The sequence below is a fragment of the Muscardinus avellanarius genome (assembly GCF_963383645.1).
Source record: "Muscardinus avellanarius genome assembly, chromosome: X".
NCBI lineage: Eukaryota > Metazoa > Chordata > Mammalia > Rodentia > Gliridae > Muscardinus > Muscardinus avellanarius.
The window spans coordinates 117,810,490-117,826,906 of NC_137792.1; the positions used below are offsets into that span (position 1 = coordinate 117,810,490).

General features: G+C 33.9%; 1 protein-coding gene across 1 annotated transcript in view; it reads right to left on the reverse strand.

The window, feature by feature from the left end:
• HDX (highly divergent homeobox) overlaps positions 1-16,417 on the reverse strand; it is a gene marked incomplete at its 3' end in the record, with an annotated part of 111,514 nt that overhangs the window by 13,034 nt on the left and 82,063 nt on the right. Inside the window, exons 6-7 of the mRNA XM_080718344.1 lie at positions 7,682-7,889; positions 703-782 (exon numbers count right to left, since the gene is read on the reverse strand). Of these exons, the coding sequence (XP_080574470.1) occupies positions 703-782; positions 7,682-7,889 (288 nt within the window). The remainder of the gene's footprint in view (positions 1-702; positions 783-7,681; positions 7,890-16,417) is intronic.

Consider the following 16,417-nt stretch of genomic DNA (forward strand, 5'->3'; position numbering starts at 1 on the left):
AATAAAAAAGCAGGATGCCATTCTTTCTTAATTATGACATTTAAAATACTATCTTGATTTTTGTATTGCTTTATGGTATAAACAGATGCTGCTAAAACAGCTCTTAAGGGAACATCACTATATGTTTACATTTTAGAAAACTGGTTTAATCACACACAGCCTGCCTCTGTCTGCTATTCAAAAACCTTCAATACTTCTATATTCATTTACTGTGATTTTTATGATGGCTAACAGAGTTCAATTTAAGTATAAAAAAGAAAAGGTTCCAAAGAGTGTAGATAGGTATGGTCTGAACAGAGAACTTAAGTCAGAAATCCTGGGATGCAAGCACCAGAACTAACAAAGGCTTCCTTCATGATCTTGGGCTCAACTTCATTTTAATTCTGCCATCTGTCAAATGAGAAAAAAAATCTGCTCTTGGCAAAGTGTGTTGAGGAAAAATAACTTGTTATGTATAAAGTGTCATACTTGTACTAAGTATTAAGCTTTTATTATTTGCATGTCTCCCAAGTGAAAAACATTTGAGGTATTTTAAATATTATTTATTAAGTACTCTAAGATTTATAAGTTCATTGGGAAAAACTCTGTTTTGGTTTGTAAAGCAGAATAAAACTATTTTTATAGAGTTTATACTGTCATCAACTGGAAACATGTCTTTGAAATCCATCACTTAATGAGAAAAGAATTTCAAACTGTACATACCACATTATCTTCGGATACTGCATGGTGGTCCTCCTCCTTATGAGCCCTGGTCTCATTTGAAACACCATCACTGGGCTCTTCTTTAGAAAAAAAAAGTGATGATGATTTTATTTTTCATAGCCCAAACCTTTGAGATTAAGTAATTATTCTATTATAAAAAGACACAAAATGACAAATTCACTTCACACATGCTTTGATGAGCAATTCTATATCTAACAATGTATCTTAAGGAAACAAATGTGGATGAGTGCACATAAAAGACTGGTCTCCATAGTGATATTTTTAATAGAAAAATATGCAAGCAACCTATATCTTTAACAATGGTTGATTGGAGAAACTATTGGGACCTCTTGTTACAATAAATAATCCAAAGGCATTATAAATGAAAATAAAAGACTAGTTAATAACAAGAAAAATATTCATGATCTACTGGAAAATGAAAAAATGAATATTGCAGAACCTACCATGTAGGAACATATATTGTTAATTTTGTAAAGGAAAAAATGAATACATTTTAATGGAGAAAATAAGAGTGTCATTCTTTACACCAAAACATTGCCATTATTTTATCTGGATAGAATTATATGTTTTTTGAAAATAGACTATTCATTGTAAAGATGCAATGGGATAAAAAGAAAACATTCTCCTGTATATACACAAAGAAAACTGGCAAAATATTCACTCCCACATTTTAAGAAGAGTTATCACTAAAGGGTAGAATCACATTTATTTATATCACAAACATTTTCTACAAAGAAGGCACACTCCTTTTATGATCAAATATAGTATTTTAACATAGAGGAAGAAAAATTAAGACAAGTTATTAATTCAGAAAACCGAGTATACTAAAAAATCTCTGTGCTAAGCTATATGTAGTGGCTGGTTCAAGGCAGTGAGTATCTGCATGTTAGTCCCTTTTTCTTAGATTACTCTCGACCCTACCCCTGGAAAACCAAAATTGTAATGTTTCTATTTTTTTTCTTACAGAGCTATGCCATGGAGACTCTTTGGATAAATACTAGTAGAATTTCTTATTTCCTTAGTAAGTGACTTTTATTTTACCATATAAAACAGAACAAAAATATTTATCAGCCCTCCCAAGATTTTTCTGTGTCTATTACTTCCCATGTAAAGATATAAAAGAGTACTTTGTATCAGCATGGGGAATGATTAGAAGAAAAACAGGGCTTATCTAACAACTCACGTATTCAATTTCTATATGAGAATCAAGTTGAAGATATCCAGGAAAACCTTAGCAAAGTTTCAATGCAATTTTCTGTATAAATACAATTTCTATTTTATCTTTCACTAGATTTTTAAAAATCAATTTTATTTTATATATTTATAGTATGTAATACTAAGTTATATTACACATGAATATAGTAGTTACTATAGTGAAATAAATTAGCATATCTATCATCTGACATCATTAACCTCCCCCATCCCAGGCAATAGCAGCTATAATAATTTAGCAGAAATCCTGAGTACTGTACTCTATCCATTAATCATAGTCCTCATGTTCTCCATTAGATTTTCCCACTGATTTATTCTACATACTTGCTGCTTTTCATCCTTTGACTGAAGCCTTCCTATTTTCTTCTTCCTATTTTTGATAACCACAGTTTTATTCTCTACCTCTGTATATTTGACCTTTTCTCCTGCCACTTGCTACAACACGAATGGACCTGGAGGATGTTATGCTGTGTGAAATCAGCCAGACAGAAAGGAAAAATATTGCAAGATCTCATTTATATGTGGAATAAAAAAAGCCAATTTATTTTTTAAAGGATGGTTTCTAGACAGAGGAACATTTACCTATTCATTATTCAGACATTTCAAATCACAGACCTTTCAAGTCCTACATAATCAGAGACTAAATGAAACGAAGGGAAGGAAAATTGCCATGAGCTTTAGCTGCAGAGTTGGTATTAGCACTGGTGGCCCGAGAAGAGGGGTTATATTGCTCATCAACAAGATCATTTATGGTACTATTCCTTATGGGTTTGCCTTATATTCCCGTTCTCATTTACTCATAATTTTGCTCTTTCCTGGCAACATATTTATGTATGATTTGATTATCTTAGAAGATTTAAATAAAAACTATTCTAAGGATTTAAATAAAATAAAAAAATGGGTGAAGTGATATGTTGAATAAAGAAGGGTTTCCTTTTATACACTGTGTCTCTATTACTGAAAGTTTAAAAGATAAACACCGTGAATGTATCTGGTAATTACTCAAGAAAAACAGCTCTGTTAATTGAAAAATAAGTAAAATTATTAATCATTTAAAACTCTAGAGGGCACTCTATATGATTTCTTATCCTAACACTAAGTAGCTGTATGTAGAATTATATCAGTGTGCATGCCCCCATAATAAATATATGTATAGCTGAAAAAGAGGCTTTGCTGTAAAATTTAATGCTATAGATGTTAATTGTTCCCATACCTTAAGCAACTTGCTTTTCAGGATAGTAAAATTCTTTATAATTGCTCAAATATCAATATATTTTGGTAGACACAGAACTTGAAATTAAGGAAGTCAGCCATCCAATTATTATTTTTTCTGCAGTCTGAAGTTGTGGAAGGGGCAAAAAAATCACCAGCAACCATACCTCCTTTCCCTTCACTCCAATCCTATAGGGACAAGGAAAGGCAATGGAAGAAGAGAAGGTAGGAGGTGAAAAATGCAAGTTAGAAATAAGTCAGAAGCTCTCCTTCAGAGAGGAATCTGCCCTCTCAGAAACAAAGGAATGGATTTGAAACTGCTAAAAGATCAGCAGCACTTTTTTGTGGACTCTGATAAAGACTGCTTTATACAACCTGCAATTAATCCCACACAATGGCACATGCCTGTAATTCTATCACGTGGGCAGCTAGGACAGGAGGATTGCAAAGGGTAACTCAGCGATACCTTGTTTCAAAAAAATTTTTAAAAGTGTTTGGGGTGTATTTCAGTGACAGAACACTCTTGGGTTCAATTCCCAGTAAAACACACACACACACACACACACACACACACACACACACACACATACACACACACACACACACACTGTATTTAGAAAATCCTTATTTTTGCTTATCTAGATGTATGTATAAACTTTTCTGATTTTTAAATAAACTTTTAACATTTAATATGTAAACACTAATTTGAAGATATTTCCTCTTTTGAGACATTGAGAAGATTTTTATATTATTGAATCAACAGCTGTGTTATAAGGACTCTGAATTTCAGTTGCTGGGTTTTTTAAGTAGTATAACCTACTGATTATTCTGTCTTTGTATATTTAAGATATATAATTGAGCTGGGTGTGGTGACACACACTTGTAATCCCAGTGCTTGGGAGGCTTAGACAGGAGGATTGCACAGGTTCAAAGTCAGTCTCAGCTATTTAAGTGAGGCTTTCAGCACCGTACTGATACCCTGTTTCCAAATAAAGTATAAAATAGGACTGGAAGTGTAGCCTGGAGGTAAAAAGCCCCTGGGTTGCACCCCCAGTGCCACAGGAAAAAAAGATACATAATTAATGGAAATCTCAAAGTACACATGCATCTAACCATATATTCATAAAGTAGAGGAGAATATGGTTGACATATTTTAAAGATTTGTTATCAGTATTACAATCAACTTAACCATTATAAAAATGATCACACAATGAAACAAATCAGATTAGTATTCTCCATTAGCAAAATGAGGAAGAGAACAAGATAAAGCTAGTAGGAAACCGCACAAAAAAGGACTCTTTTCAGTATTTGAAAATGCTTTTCTCTTGCAATTTTTGATGAGAATGAGAAGGTTGTTATGCAGCATTGAAAAATAAGCCTCGGAGAGAAATTCTAGGCAATCGTACTTCTCATCAAGCGTTTTTTGATTCGTACATTAAATTCTCTCTTTTTTTTCTCATTAGGTCTTGATTACTATGCCAGCTGTCTAGAGAACATGCTATTATATGACAAAGGACACCAGTGTAGGAGCAGTGGTTTATTAAAACTCGACCATTAAAGCAGACTTTAAAATTAACTTTCACTTTTTTTCCATTGACTACTTATTTTCTAAAATTCTCTTTTAAGTGGAGAAGTGGCAGTTCGGGGATGAAACTCCATTTAGGGGCCCTGCACTTTCCATTATCAGAATATTTCCGCACAGCTCTCTCACCCACTCTCAGAAACACACAAATTCCTACTTACCCCACTCCCTCTCAACTAGCTGCCAGACATCACACTCTAAAGATCCTGTCATGTATTGCTGGGAATTTCCAAGTATCTTCAGGCATGTACAATTTAGTGAGATTGACAGAAGACAAAAATGTGTTTAATGGACCTATCTATATTAGAAATAAGGGAATTGGAAATGATGAAGTGCTTCTTTTTTTCTAGATGACTTTTAAATGTCTCAGTTTTTCTGTATATTAAATTATGTTGTCATCCTCATCAATATCAATAACACTTGGGGGGAAGGCTTGAATATTTATACTGAGAAATTGATAACACTCAAATATCTGTCTGTCTGTCTGTCTGTCTGTCTGTCTGTCTGTCTCTCTCTCTCTCTCTCTCTCTCTCTCTCTCTCTCTCTCTCTCTCTGTGTGTGTGTGTGTGTGTGTGTGTGTGATACTTAGGTTTAAACCCAGGAGTGTTCGGGTATCAGCTACACTCCCAGTTTTATTTTATTTTTTGTTTTGCAACAGGGTTTCTCTACTTTTCTTAGGGTCTCACTAAGTTGCTGAGAATCTTAAACCTGAGATTCTCATGTCTCAGCCTCCCAAGTACTGGAGTTACAGGCATGCACAACCACACCCAACTTAAATATCTGGTCTTAAATAATCCTCTCAATAGGGAAAGTTTTTATTTCTCTTTTATGACTTAACCTACTGCAATCTGCTTTCCTCCTCACCACTCACCATGCACACAATTAAATGGTTTTTCAAAGAACTCGTAAAATATTGGATTCACTAGCCTCTCCTTCTTGCTACTCAACCTCTATAAGATCATTGAGATAATGACCCTTTTTATTTCTAAGATCTTTCTCCTTCCTTGGTCTTAGTAATAGCATGCCATCCTGGTTGCGAATTTTTTTGGTTCATCATGGTTGTTCATCCTGATTGTGAATGGCTTCTATTTTTCCTCCTCTGGTCCCAGAATCTCCATGTTTCTCAATGCACAGCCCTTGTCAATTGTCTGTTTTTTTTTTTTAAACTTTCTCTTAGTTACATTTTCTATTTCTATGGCTAGGTATTTTGGGACTTAGTGTGGGTGTCTCCCACATGTTTTATTTCTTTTCATTTCTTAAGTTCACTTCTGAGTTCCAGATGCATAGTATAAAGCGCCTTCTAGACAGCTCTACATGAATGTTCTGTTATCACCTAAAACTCAATACATGTCAAATTGGATTCATTTTCATAATGTAGCTTATCTATCTAATGCAATGCCAGTAAATACACATTGAGGAAGAAATTAGGAAAATGTATAACTAAACAATTCTAAGTTCATCTAGATGAATCAATGTACTACAAGAGCCAAGAATAACAAGAGTCCTATGACATATTAAGACATTTTATAAAAACAGAAGTATAAACAGTCATATCCATGCAATGTAATAGTAACTCTAGAATTTTACCTTCACACATGTGTATGTATGCATATGTGAGGAAAAGCTACACTTAAACTCACTGGGAAAATGATGTATTGCTTACCAAATAGTATAAAGACAATCAGTTAACTATGTGGAAAATAAATTTAGGCTTTTTCCTCATATACATTAAGGAAAAAGAAATTCTAGTGAAATAAATATCAAAGTGCAAAAAATAAGATCACAAGAATAGCAGAGGCAAATAGGGTTCATAGTTATATAACTGTGATACAAGAAGATACTTTGTCATCATAACACCAAAGTAAAAAAAAATCTATAAAGAAAATATTGGTAAATTAGGCAACATAAAAATTTTAAACAAAAATTAAGACATCATAAGGCATCATAAGCAAAATTAAAAGGCAATCAAAAACTATTAACAATAAAATAATGTGTCAATATCCTGAACAAGGCTCAATGAAATAACAAAAAATGAGCAAATGCATGCTTCTGTTTCTCAATCACATAAACAAAATAATTACATAATGTATGAATTTATTTTTATGAAATATTTAGAAAAGATGCATTTTCATAGTAAAAGAGCTGAGTATTGGTTGACTAGACCTGAGGGTGGGAGGGGTCCCTGACTTAAAATGGGCTATATAAGTTTTTTAGCATGATGAAGATGATGTAAAATCATATTTTAGCAATAGTGATGACTGTACACCTCTATAAAATTTGTTAAAGTAATTGAAGTATGCAATTATAATGGATGAATTTCATATTTAAATTTAGCATTAATGAAAATGTTAGTAAAATGGTATCAGATGTGTTTCTATGCTTGAATTCAAAAGAAATATGCTTCTCATGGAAAAATGGTGCAATTCCATGCTATTATTTGCAATTTTATTTAAAGAATCATTATTAAGATGATCCAGTCTAATTCTTTTTGCAAGTAAGGTAACTAAAGCCCAATAAGTTAAATGATTTGTCTGAAGTCCAATAAAGAGAGGAAAAGCTAAAACTTGCATGCACCCAGTTTGTTGAACTAGAGGCCAGTTTATTACATACCATATTCTCTTTTATTACAGTGTTTATAAAACTCTAACCTAAATTGACAAGAATTCTAATAAAACAATTATTATTGTTTTTCTTAATCATATTGTATAGATTTTTGGTATAAATAACATTTTAAAGTGTGAGAGATTATTTTTGAAGGAGATGACCGTTCCTTATGATGAGTTGGTATGGGGGTATGCTTAGGTACAGCATTAAAAAATAAGTCTGTTTCCTCTCAAGTATTTGGTCAAATGTTTTGAAACCTCTAGATTGGAAGTGCAGTGAGCTGAAAAGCAAGTAAAAATGCATCGAATTCACAGAGGCTGTTATTAGGAAGTGCAGCACATAAAGTACCTTGAGAGCTTCCTTCGGACAAACAGATGGATACTTCATCATTTCTGTCGTTATCCTCTCCTACTTCAGGCCCAGCTTCCTCTCCTGGTGTGAGTGCAGACAAAGAACCAGACTCGGGTTGTTCAGAGAAATCAGCAGGGCCTCCTCTCGGAGGTGGAACTTCAATTCCCATTAAACGGTATTTTCTTCTTCGATTCCCAATCCAAGTCTTTATAAGAGAAATACAAAACAAAGTTTTGTAAATACAGAAAGCTTAACAGTTTTAGCATTTCAAACAATGGATGGATGCTGCATAAAATGAAATTAAAAAGAATAAATAAGTAGAGAGATGAATAGATTTTATGTCAATAAGCTAAAATAAAAATAATTGTGTTTATTTAAAAATAATTTATTGCAGAAAAATAATATTTATATAAATATTACAGATCAATTTGTTTCTGTATTTGCATCATTTCTGAGAAAAACAGTTCAAGTTTCTCAAAGGAAAAACCAGTTGGTTACTTTTCCAAATAAATCAGGCATACAGCTATAACTACAGTTCATATGCCACTTCCAATCTTATTTTCCAGGTGAAAATGTGCCATCTAACTAATTTGTTTGGCTCTATAACTGTTACCTTGGTTTTTAAAGAATTACAAATTTTCATTTTATTGGTTTAAGGACCAACATTTTTTTAAAAGTTTATATTGGAAACTTTTTGTCACAGAAAATTTCAAAAATTGGCCTTGTGAATTTTTAACTCCAATTTCTCCAAGTTATGCCTTATAATATTATAACACAATATCAAAACCAGAAAAATCAATACTATTGAATCTGTATGTATAGTTCTATTTCCTTTCTATTACATCATATCTTTCCCCTATCCCACTATTCTTAATTCCTGTCAACCACTAATCTGTTTTCCACTTCAATATATAGTTCAAGAATATTATACAAATGGAATCATATAGCATGACAGCTTTGGAAATTAGTCTTTTTTTCATTCAGTATAATTCCCTTTATAATCATTACAGTTGTGTGTTTAGGTAGTCTATTCTTTTTCATCAACACATAGTATTTTACGATATGTATGCTCAAGTTTGTTTAATATTTAACCTGTTAAAGGATGCATATTGTTTTTAGTTTGTACCTATTATATATTATGATCAGCTGGGAATAGATTTTTTAAATGCATACATTTTAATTTTTTAAGATAAATGAACAAGAGTGTGATTTCTGAGTAATATGATTACTTGTTAAATTTTATGAGAAAGTGCCAAATTGTTTCCTAGAGGACATCTTATCAGCAGTGTGTGAGAGATCTAGTTTCTCAGCATTCTTGCCAGTATTTAGTATTGTCATTAACTTTTTAATTAGCTGTTTTTATATATGTGCATAGCGATGGCTCAACAAGTCCTTTGTGTATATGTATGTGTAGGTGTGAGGGGTGCTCTGTGTGTGTGTTACTGGAGATTGAAACTAGGAGCATTCTACTTCCAAGCTACTCCTCCAGTCCTATTTTTATTTTGGAACAGGGTCTCACTAAGTTACTGAGGTTGGTCTTGAACCTGTAATTCTCCTGTGTCAACCTCCCAAGTACTGGGATTACTAGGCATGCACCATTATATACAGCTCAGCATGTTCTTTTAAATTTTTTCTTCTTTTGTTTTTGATGTTTAGGATTGAACCCGGGGCCTCATGCATGCTAAACAGGCACTCTACCACTGAGATTCATCGAGTTCTTAATTTGGTTTTCCTAATTGCTAGTGATGTTGAGCATCATTCCATGTGCTTATTTGCCATCTGTATATCCTCTTCAGTGAAATCTCTCTTCACTGTCTAATTGAAGTAGTTAACTGAACAAACAAGATACTGTATTTTAGAGTTATTTATATATTCTACATGTGAGTTTCTTTTTTTGGTCACATATGTGGTGGGAAAATATTTTATTCCAGTCAGTAGTTCAAGTATCTATCCCCTTGGCCTCTCACAACATAAAAACTAAAACTGCTTAAAAATTAAGTATATTAAAAATAGGAAAACATGAACAAATATCTAGCAAGACTAGCAAAACAATAAATAAGACACAAAATATTAATATCAGGAATAAACCAAAGTATATCACTGTAGACTTTGCAAACATAAAAGTGATAAATGACTAATATAAACAACTTTACCAACACAAATTTGATAATTTGGATGAAATGAATCAATTTCTTGAAAATTACAAATTATCACAATATAAAATAGATTGCTTGCATAGCATTCTACCTACTAAGAACACTTATCATTAACCTCACTCCCAAATCTTCAAGTCCCCAAAGCCTACAGCTAAAATTATGCTTAATGGCAAAAAAGTGTTTTCCTTCTAAGAACAGGAGAAAAAAAATCTCTTCTGACAACTCATATTCAACTGGAGATTCTAACCAGTAGCAATTTAAGAAAAGGAAATAAAAGATATACAGATCAGAAAGGAAGACATAAATGGTAGTTAAGGCAGATAATCCCAAGAAATATGTTTATAATTATTAAGTATATTTAGTAAGGTTTTAGGATACAATATGAGCATACAAAAATCAATTGTGTTTCTATGCAGTAAAAACACATTCAAATTGAAATAAAAATATACTATTTTTTTTTTTTTTGGCGGGTCTGGGGATGGAACCCAGGGGCATTTGACCTCTGCGTTATACACCCTGCCCTATTTTTTTATTTTTTAATTTGAAAGAGGGCCTCACTAAATTGTGGAGGGCCTCACTAAGTAGCTGAGGCTGTCCACAAACAGCGATCCTCCTGTCTCAGCCTTCTGAATGCTGGGATTACAAGTGTGTGCCACCACGCCCAACTTACTATTTTCAATCAAGAAAAAAGTAAAGTATAACCTTAGGTGTAAACTTAACAAAACATGTAATGGATTTGTATTCCAAAAATAAATACACTGATGAAAGAAATAAAATATTTTATAAATGCATCTAGAAACATTCTATGTTCACAAGATGCAATAGACTAAAGATTTAAATTTCTCCAGATTTGATTAGTAGAATTAACCAAATTCCTATCAAAATCCAAGATGTGTGCATGTATGTCTCGACCATCTTGTATCCCATTAAGATGTATGATTACAATGCACCAATAAAAAATTAAAATACATATAGAAGATATGAAATTGACATGAAAAAGAATAGATTACTATACTTAAAACAATGTTGAAAAATAAAGTGGAAGTAATTCACATATGTAACACCAAGACTTATTAAATTAGAAATGTTAAAAATCAGCCTAGAAGAGTATGTTCAGCTCAGCTGACTTGTGATAAAGATGCAAAGGCTATTCAATAGGGTATGAGTAATTTGTTCAAGAATAATACTGAAGTGATTGAATATACATAGAAAAAATGGACCTCAGCCAAAATGTCATACATTATACAAAGCTTAATCGAATAAATTGAATTATTATGATACCATTATTTGTATGCCAAGTAGAATTTCTTCTGTACAAATGGGCCTAGATAAATACAAAGTCACAGTAGGTACTTTCTAATGTAAATAAAAATATGAATTAAGTAAATTTTATATTCACCAATATAAAAATAATTGGGAGAAAAAAGAACTATTAAGTCAGTACAAAAAGAGTAATTCTATGTTTTTGTTGGGGAGCATTTAGTCTTCAGATTTAGAAAATTTAGTGTTTTTGATGTACTTAGTACATAAAACTAAATGCTAAGTCTGAAACAAAGATTCACAAATAAAAGCATCCAATACAAAATTAAAATATACTTAACAGCTGGGCATGGTAGCGCACTCTTGTAATCCCTGTGCTTGGGAGGCGGAGACAGGAGGATCGTGCAGGGACAAAGCCAGCCACGCTGGCTTAAGAGACCCTGTTTTCAAACAGAAAAACCTAAAATAGGTCTGGGAGTGTAGCCCAGAGGTAGAAGGGCTTCCAGGAACCCTAGTGCCATATATATATATATATATATATATATATATATATATATATATATATATATATTCCTATCTTTATTAACTACTCATTTAAAAATAGAGTTCCATTATAATTTCCAATTTCATTGCTGCATTGAAAATGGACTAAGTAGACTTCAGAAAGAGCAAAGAACTACAATTTCTTACTAAAGCACATTGAAATTGACATGTGTTTCCCCATTTTATATCTGTGAATACCAACACTTATCGAATTGTAATGAAAAAGATAATTTTTACAATGATCCTAGCCACTGATGTTGTGAACATGATGCTGCATGCAAAAAGAGGAAGATGTCAGTCTCCTAAGGATGCTTCTTGATTAATTTGGGTGATAAAAGCTGTAGAAAAGAGAAGAAAATGAAAAGTGAAAATCAAATTTCTATTTATCTTCAACTTCTTTTGCAATCTCCTTTTTTTGATGGTGGTACTGGGGTTCCTGGAAGCCCTTCTACCTGCAGGCTACACTCCCACACCTATTTTATACTTTTGAAAAACTTTTTGGAAACAGGGTCTCTTGTGCGATCCTCCTGTCTCTGCCTCCCAAGCGCGGGGATTAGAAGTGTGTGCCACCAAGTCCGGCTTTGCAACCTTCTTGAGAGAGAAGGTTGATTATGAAACATACAATGATGAAGGTAAAATATGTAATGCAAATAATGGAACTACGTGAGATTTTATTGCCTACTGAAGCTAAAGTACTTCCTGTTTTGATATTTCTCAAAATTGAAAGGAAACTCTCCAAAGCACATGATGTACTTAAACAAACATATCAAATCAATCACTAAGCCAAGCATGGGAAGGAGGGTTGTGGAGGGAATAGGGTGAGGATCCGGTATGGGCTAATTGGATGATGTGTGCATGTGTGTCTCCACAAGTCTTTTATCTCATTAAGATGTATGACTACAGTGCACCAATAAAAATTAAAAATATAAAAATAAAAATAAAAGGCAGTGGGAAGTTATTCAATATATAAACACATTGTTAATGGGTTTATCACATTTTTATAGAATCATAGAAAATGGAAGTAATCTTACAAACTGCTATTGTCTGAATATTTATATTTCCTTTCCTCAGTTAAAATATTGAATTCCTGACCCCCAAGGTGACAGTATTAGAAGGTAGAGCCTTTGAGAACTAAAAAGTCCATGAAAGCAATCTCTTATGAGTGGCATACATGCATTTTCAAATGAGACCTCAGAGAGGACCCTCAACCCTTCCACCATGTGAAGTAACAGTGAAGGACTAGGGAAGTTGAGAAACTTAGTCCTCACCAGACACTGAGTCTCCCAGTACCTTTTCCTTGGATTTCTGAGCTTCCACGACTGTGAGAAAGAAAATGTATGTTTTTTTATAAGGTATTTAATCTATCATAGCAGTGTGTGATGGTTATTTTATGTGTCTAACTGATTGTGCTAATGAATGCTCAGATAGGTCATAAAACAGTCATGCATGCATGTTTATTAGAGTGTTTCTGGAAGAGATTACCATCTGAATAAGTGGAGTAAGAGGATAACTGTTATCAATGTGGATGGGCATCATCCAATCCTTTAAGGTCTTTAAGTTTTCGTGTAGTATCTTCATGAAAACTTCAAGAATATGGAAAATAAAACTTTTCAAGTTTTCCTGTTCCAGTGTTTGAACAGGTTTCTTTTCCTATTCCAGTGTTTGAACAGGTTGTTCAAATTAAAATTTTACTAACCCATGTCTGTATCCATTGTCCTTTTTCATGTAGGCATTGTTTCTAATTTTATGCTTCAGATGAATTACAGTTAGAATGACAATAATCAATAATACAAACAAAAATAAAGGCTAGAGAGGATGTGAAGAAAAGAAATGCTTATACACTCTCGTGGAGGCTGTAAATTAGAACAGCTATTATGGAGATCAACATGGAGATTCTGCAGATCTAGGGATTTAATCACCATATGACCAGGTATACTACTCCTTAGTAAATTTCCAAAGTAATTCAAGTTAGAATAATATAGTGATATATGCATAACCATGTACAGAGCAGCTCAATTCATAATAGCCAAATTATTGAACCAACCTAGTTGTCCATTAACAGATTAATGGGTAATGAAAATATGGTATATTCACAGTATGAAGTTTTACTCAACTATAATTATATTGTACCAATAAAATTCTAAAACAATAAAAATAGTTGGGCATGGTAGCACATACTTATAATCCCAGTGCTTGGGATGTTGAGATCACAGGTTCATGACCAGCTTCAATAACACGGGACCCTCCACAACTTAGTGAGACTCCGTTTCTGAATAAAGAAAAAAAAATACAGCTAGGGGTATAGCTTGGAAGTAGAATGCCCCTGTGTTAAATCCCCAGTATTATGAATAAATAAATAGACACGGTGGGTTTGCAAATGCAGCTGGTAATTTTTGTTAGCCATTACCAAGTAAGTGGGAGTGGTATGTAGTCTGAGCCCTGTATTTCTTGCTGAACCACTTAAGGCAGAATGTTGACAGTACCAGGAATATAATCATTCTGGAAGATTTTAGTCTATCCAATGACATGGTCAATATCAGAGCCCCAAAGAGCCCTTTCACCCACCAACACTTATAGGAGTGTGGATAATGCAGGGTGTTTATTTGTACTGGAGGTCTTTAGTTTATGTACCTGAAGACATGATGATTGTTAAAACCATGATAGATACTTAGAATGCCTCCAAGGTAGAAGGGAGTAATTGAACCATTGAGTTCTGTGATGGAGGAAGGATGTACAGATTAAGTAATTGTCCTGGTGCTTTTAGAAGTGCCCTCCCCCAATCAAAAAATGGGCATGTGAATTAAATAGACACTTCATAAAGGAAGAAATTCTTCATAAAGGAAGAAATTGGCTATTGCAAATAGCCAATAAATGCATGAAAAAATGCTCAACATCATTGGCAATCAGAGAGATGCAAATCAAAACTACCCTGAGATTTCACCTAACTCCAACTAGAATGGCAATAATTCAAAACACAACAACAACAAATGCTGGCAAGGATGAGGAGAAGTGGGAACTCTAATGCATTGCTGGTGGAACTGCAAATTAGTACAACCACTTTGGAAAACAGTATGGAGGATCCTCAGAAGAATGGGAACAAATCTACCATTTGATCCAGCAATACCACTTCTGAGTATCTACCCAAAAGAATAGAAACCAAACTACCCAATTAATGCATGCGTATCTATGTTCATAGCTGCTCAAGTCACCATAGCCAAACTGGAACCAGCCAAGATGTCCATCAACAGATGAATGGATTACAAAACTGTGGAATATGTACACAATGGAATTTTACTCAGCCATAAAAAGTACAATTGTGGTATTTTCAGGGGAATAGATGGATCTTGAGGACATTATGCTAAATGAGATTAGCCAGTCACAAACAAAGAAGAAATTGGATGCTTTCCCTAATATGCAGAAGCTAGGGAGAAATGGGTAACAGGAGGAACTCTAGATGAAGAAGGAGATCCTGCAGAGGAGTAAATAAGGTGACCTAACTGAGGGGATGGGAGGGGGGAAGAGGGAAACTCTCTAAAGCACATGATGTACTTAAACATATCAAAGTCAATCACTAAGCCAAGCATGGGCAGGAGGGAGGGGGAGGTAATAGGATGGGAAGTGGGTAAGGGCTAATTGGGTGGTGTGTGCATGTATGTCTCCACCATCTTGCATCCCATTAAGATGTATGACTACAATGCATCAATAAAAAATAAAAATAAAATAAAAAAGAAGTGCCCTTCCCCTATGAATCCATGCAGGTACAGGATTGGCAAACTGCTGTGCCTTCCACTCCCCTCCCTGTCACAGCCTGCAGTCCAGGCAGCATAAAACTGTCAGCAGGTTTGTTTCAGAGACACTCCCCCAGGCATGGTTGTCTTTTGTGTGACTACCTGCCTAGTCAATGCAGCTGGGTGCTGGGGACCCTGAAGTGTGATTATGCTGAGTTTTCTTACTCCTTGAGCAGTTTAGTCTCTGATAATAGGATTCTTCTCAAGATGACTCCTGGCTATAACACTCTGAGAGTTTGCTGAAAGACGCAGTAAATTTGTTTTCTAAAGCTGGCTTGTGAAGACTCCATGTCACCTATTTAAGCTGCTGCTCTACAGTGTGCAGCCTTCTGTAACACATCATGTCTCTCCTTTTCATCTTAACTCTCTTAGAGGGAAGAATTCCCTTCTCCTAACATAACTAACAAGTGCCTGGTACTGGGGTATTTTGTTCCCTTGCTTTGCTATTCTTCCTAGTCCTAGTCGGTGCATTTGCCAAGTTTTATTTTGTCAGCTGTGAATTTCTATTGGTTATCCAAAGCCACTTACCTCCACAAGCAGTTACACACCTGTTTCTTTATTTTCATTCTGTGGTGGGGCACACTAGGGCTGGGTATCACTATTCTGCTATCCTGACCCCTGCCTGTGCCTAATTTTAAAATTCAAATTTATCACAGGTATGTATGTGTATGAAAAATATAGCATATATGTGCATACATTGTGCTATCATGTCAAAGATCCCTTTTTAGCACCCTATATGTATACATGTGCATATATATGTAAACATATACATAGATACTTATATAGACACATATATTATACATATTATATATATATATATATATATACATACATACACACATCCATAGTGTTATCATGGCAACAATTCCTTAGTAGCACCTCATATGCATACATACATAGATATACATATGTATATATACACACATATATGTATATATATGAATTTATATGATTTGGTACTATAACATTTTCATACATCCACTGGA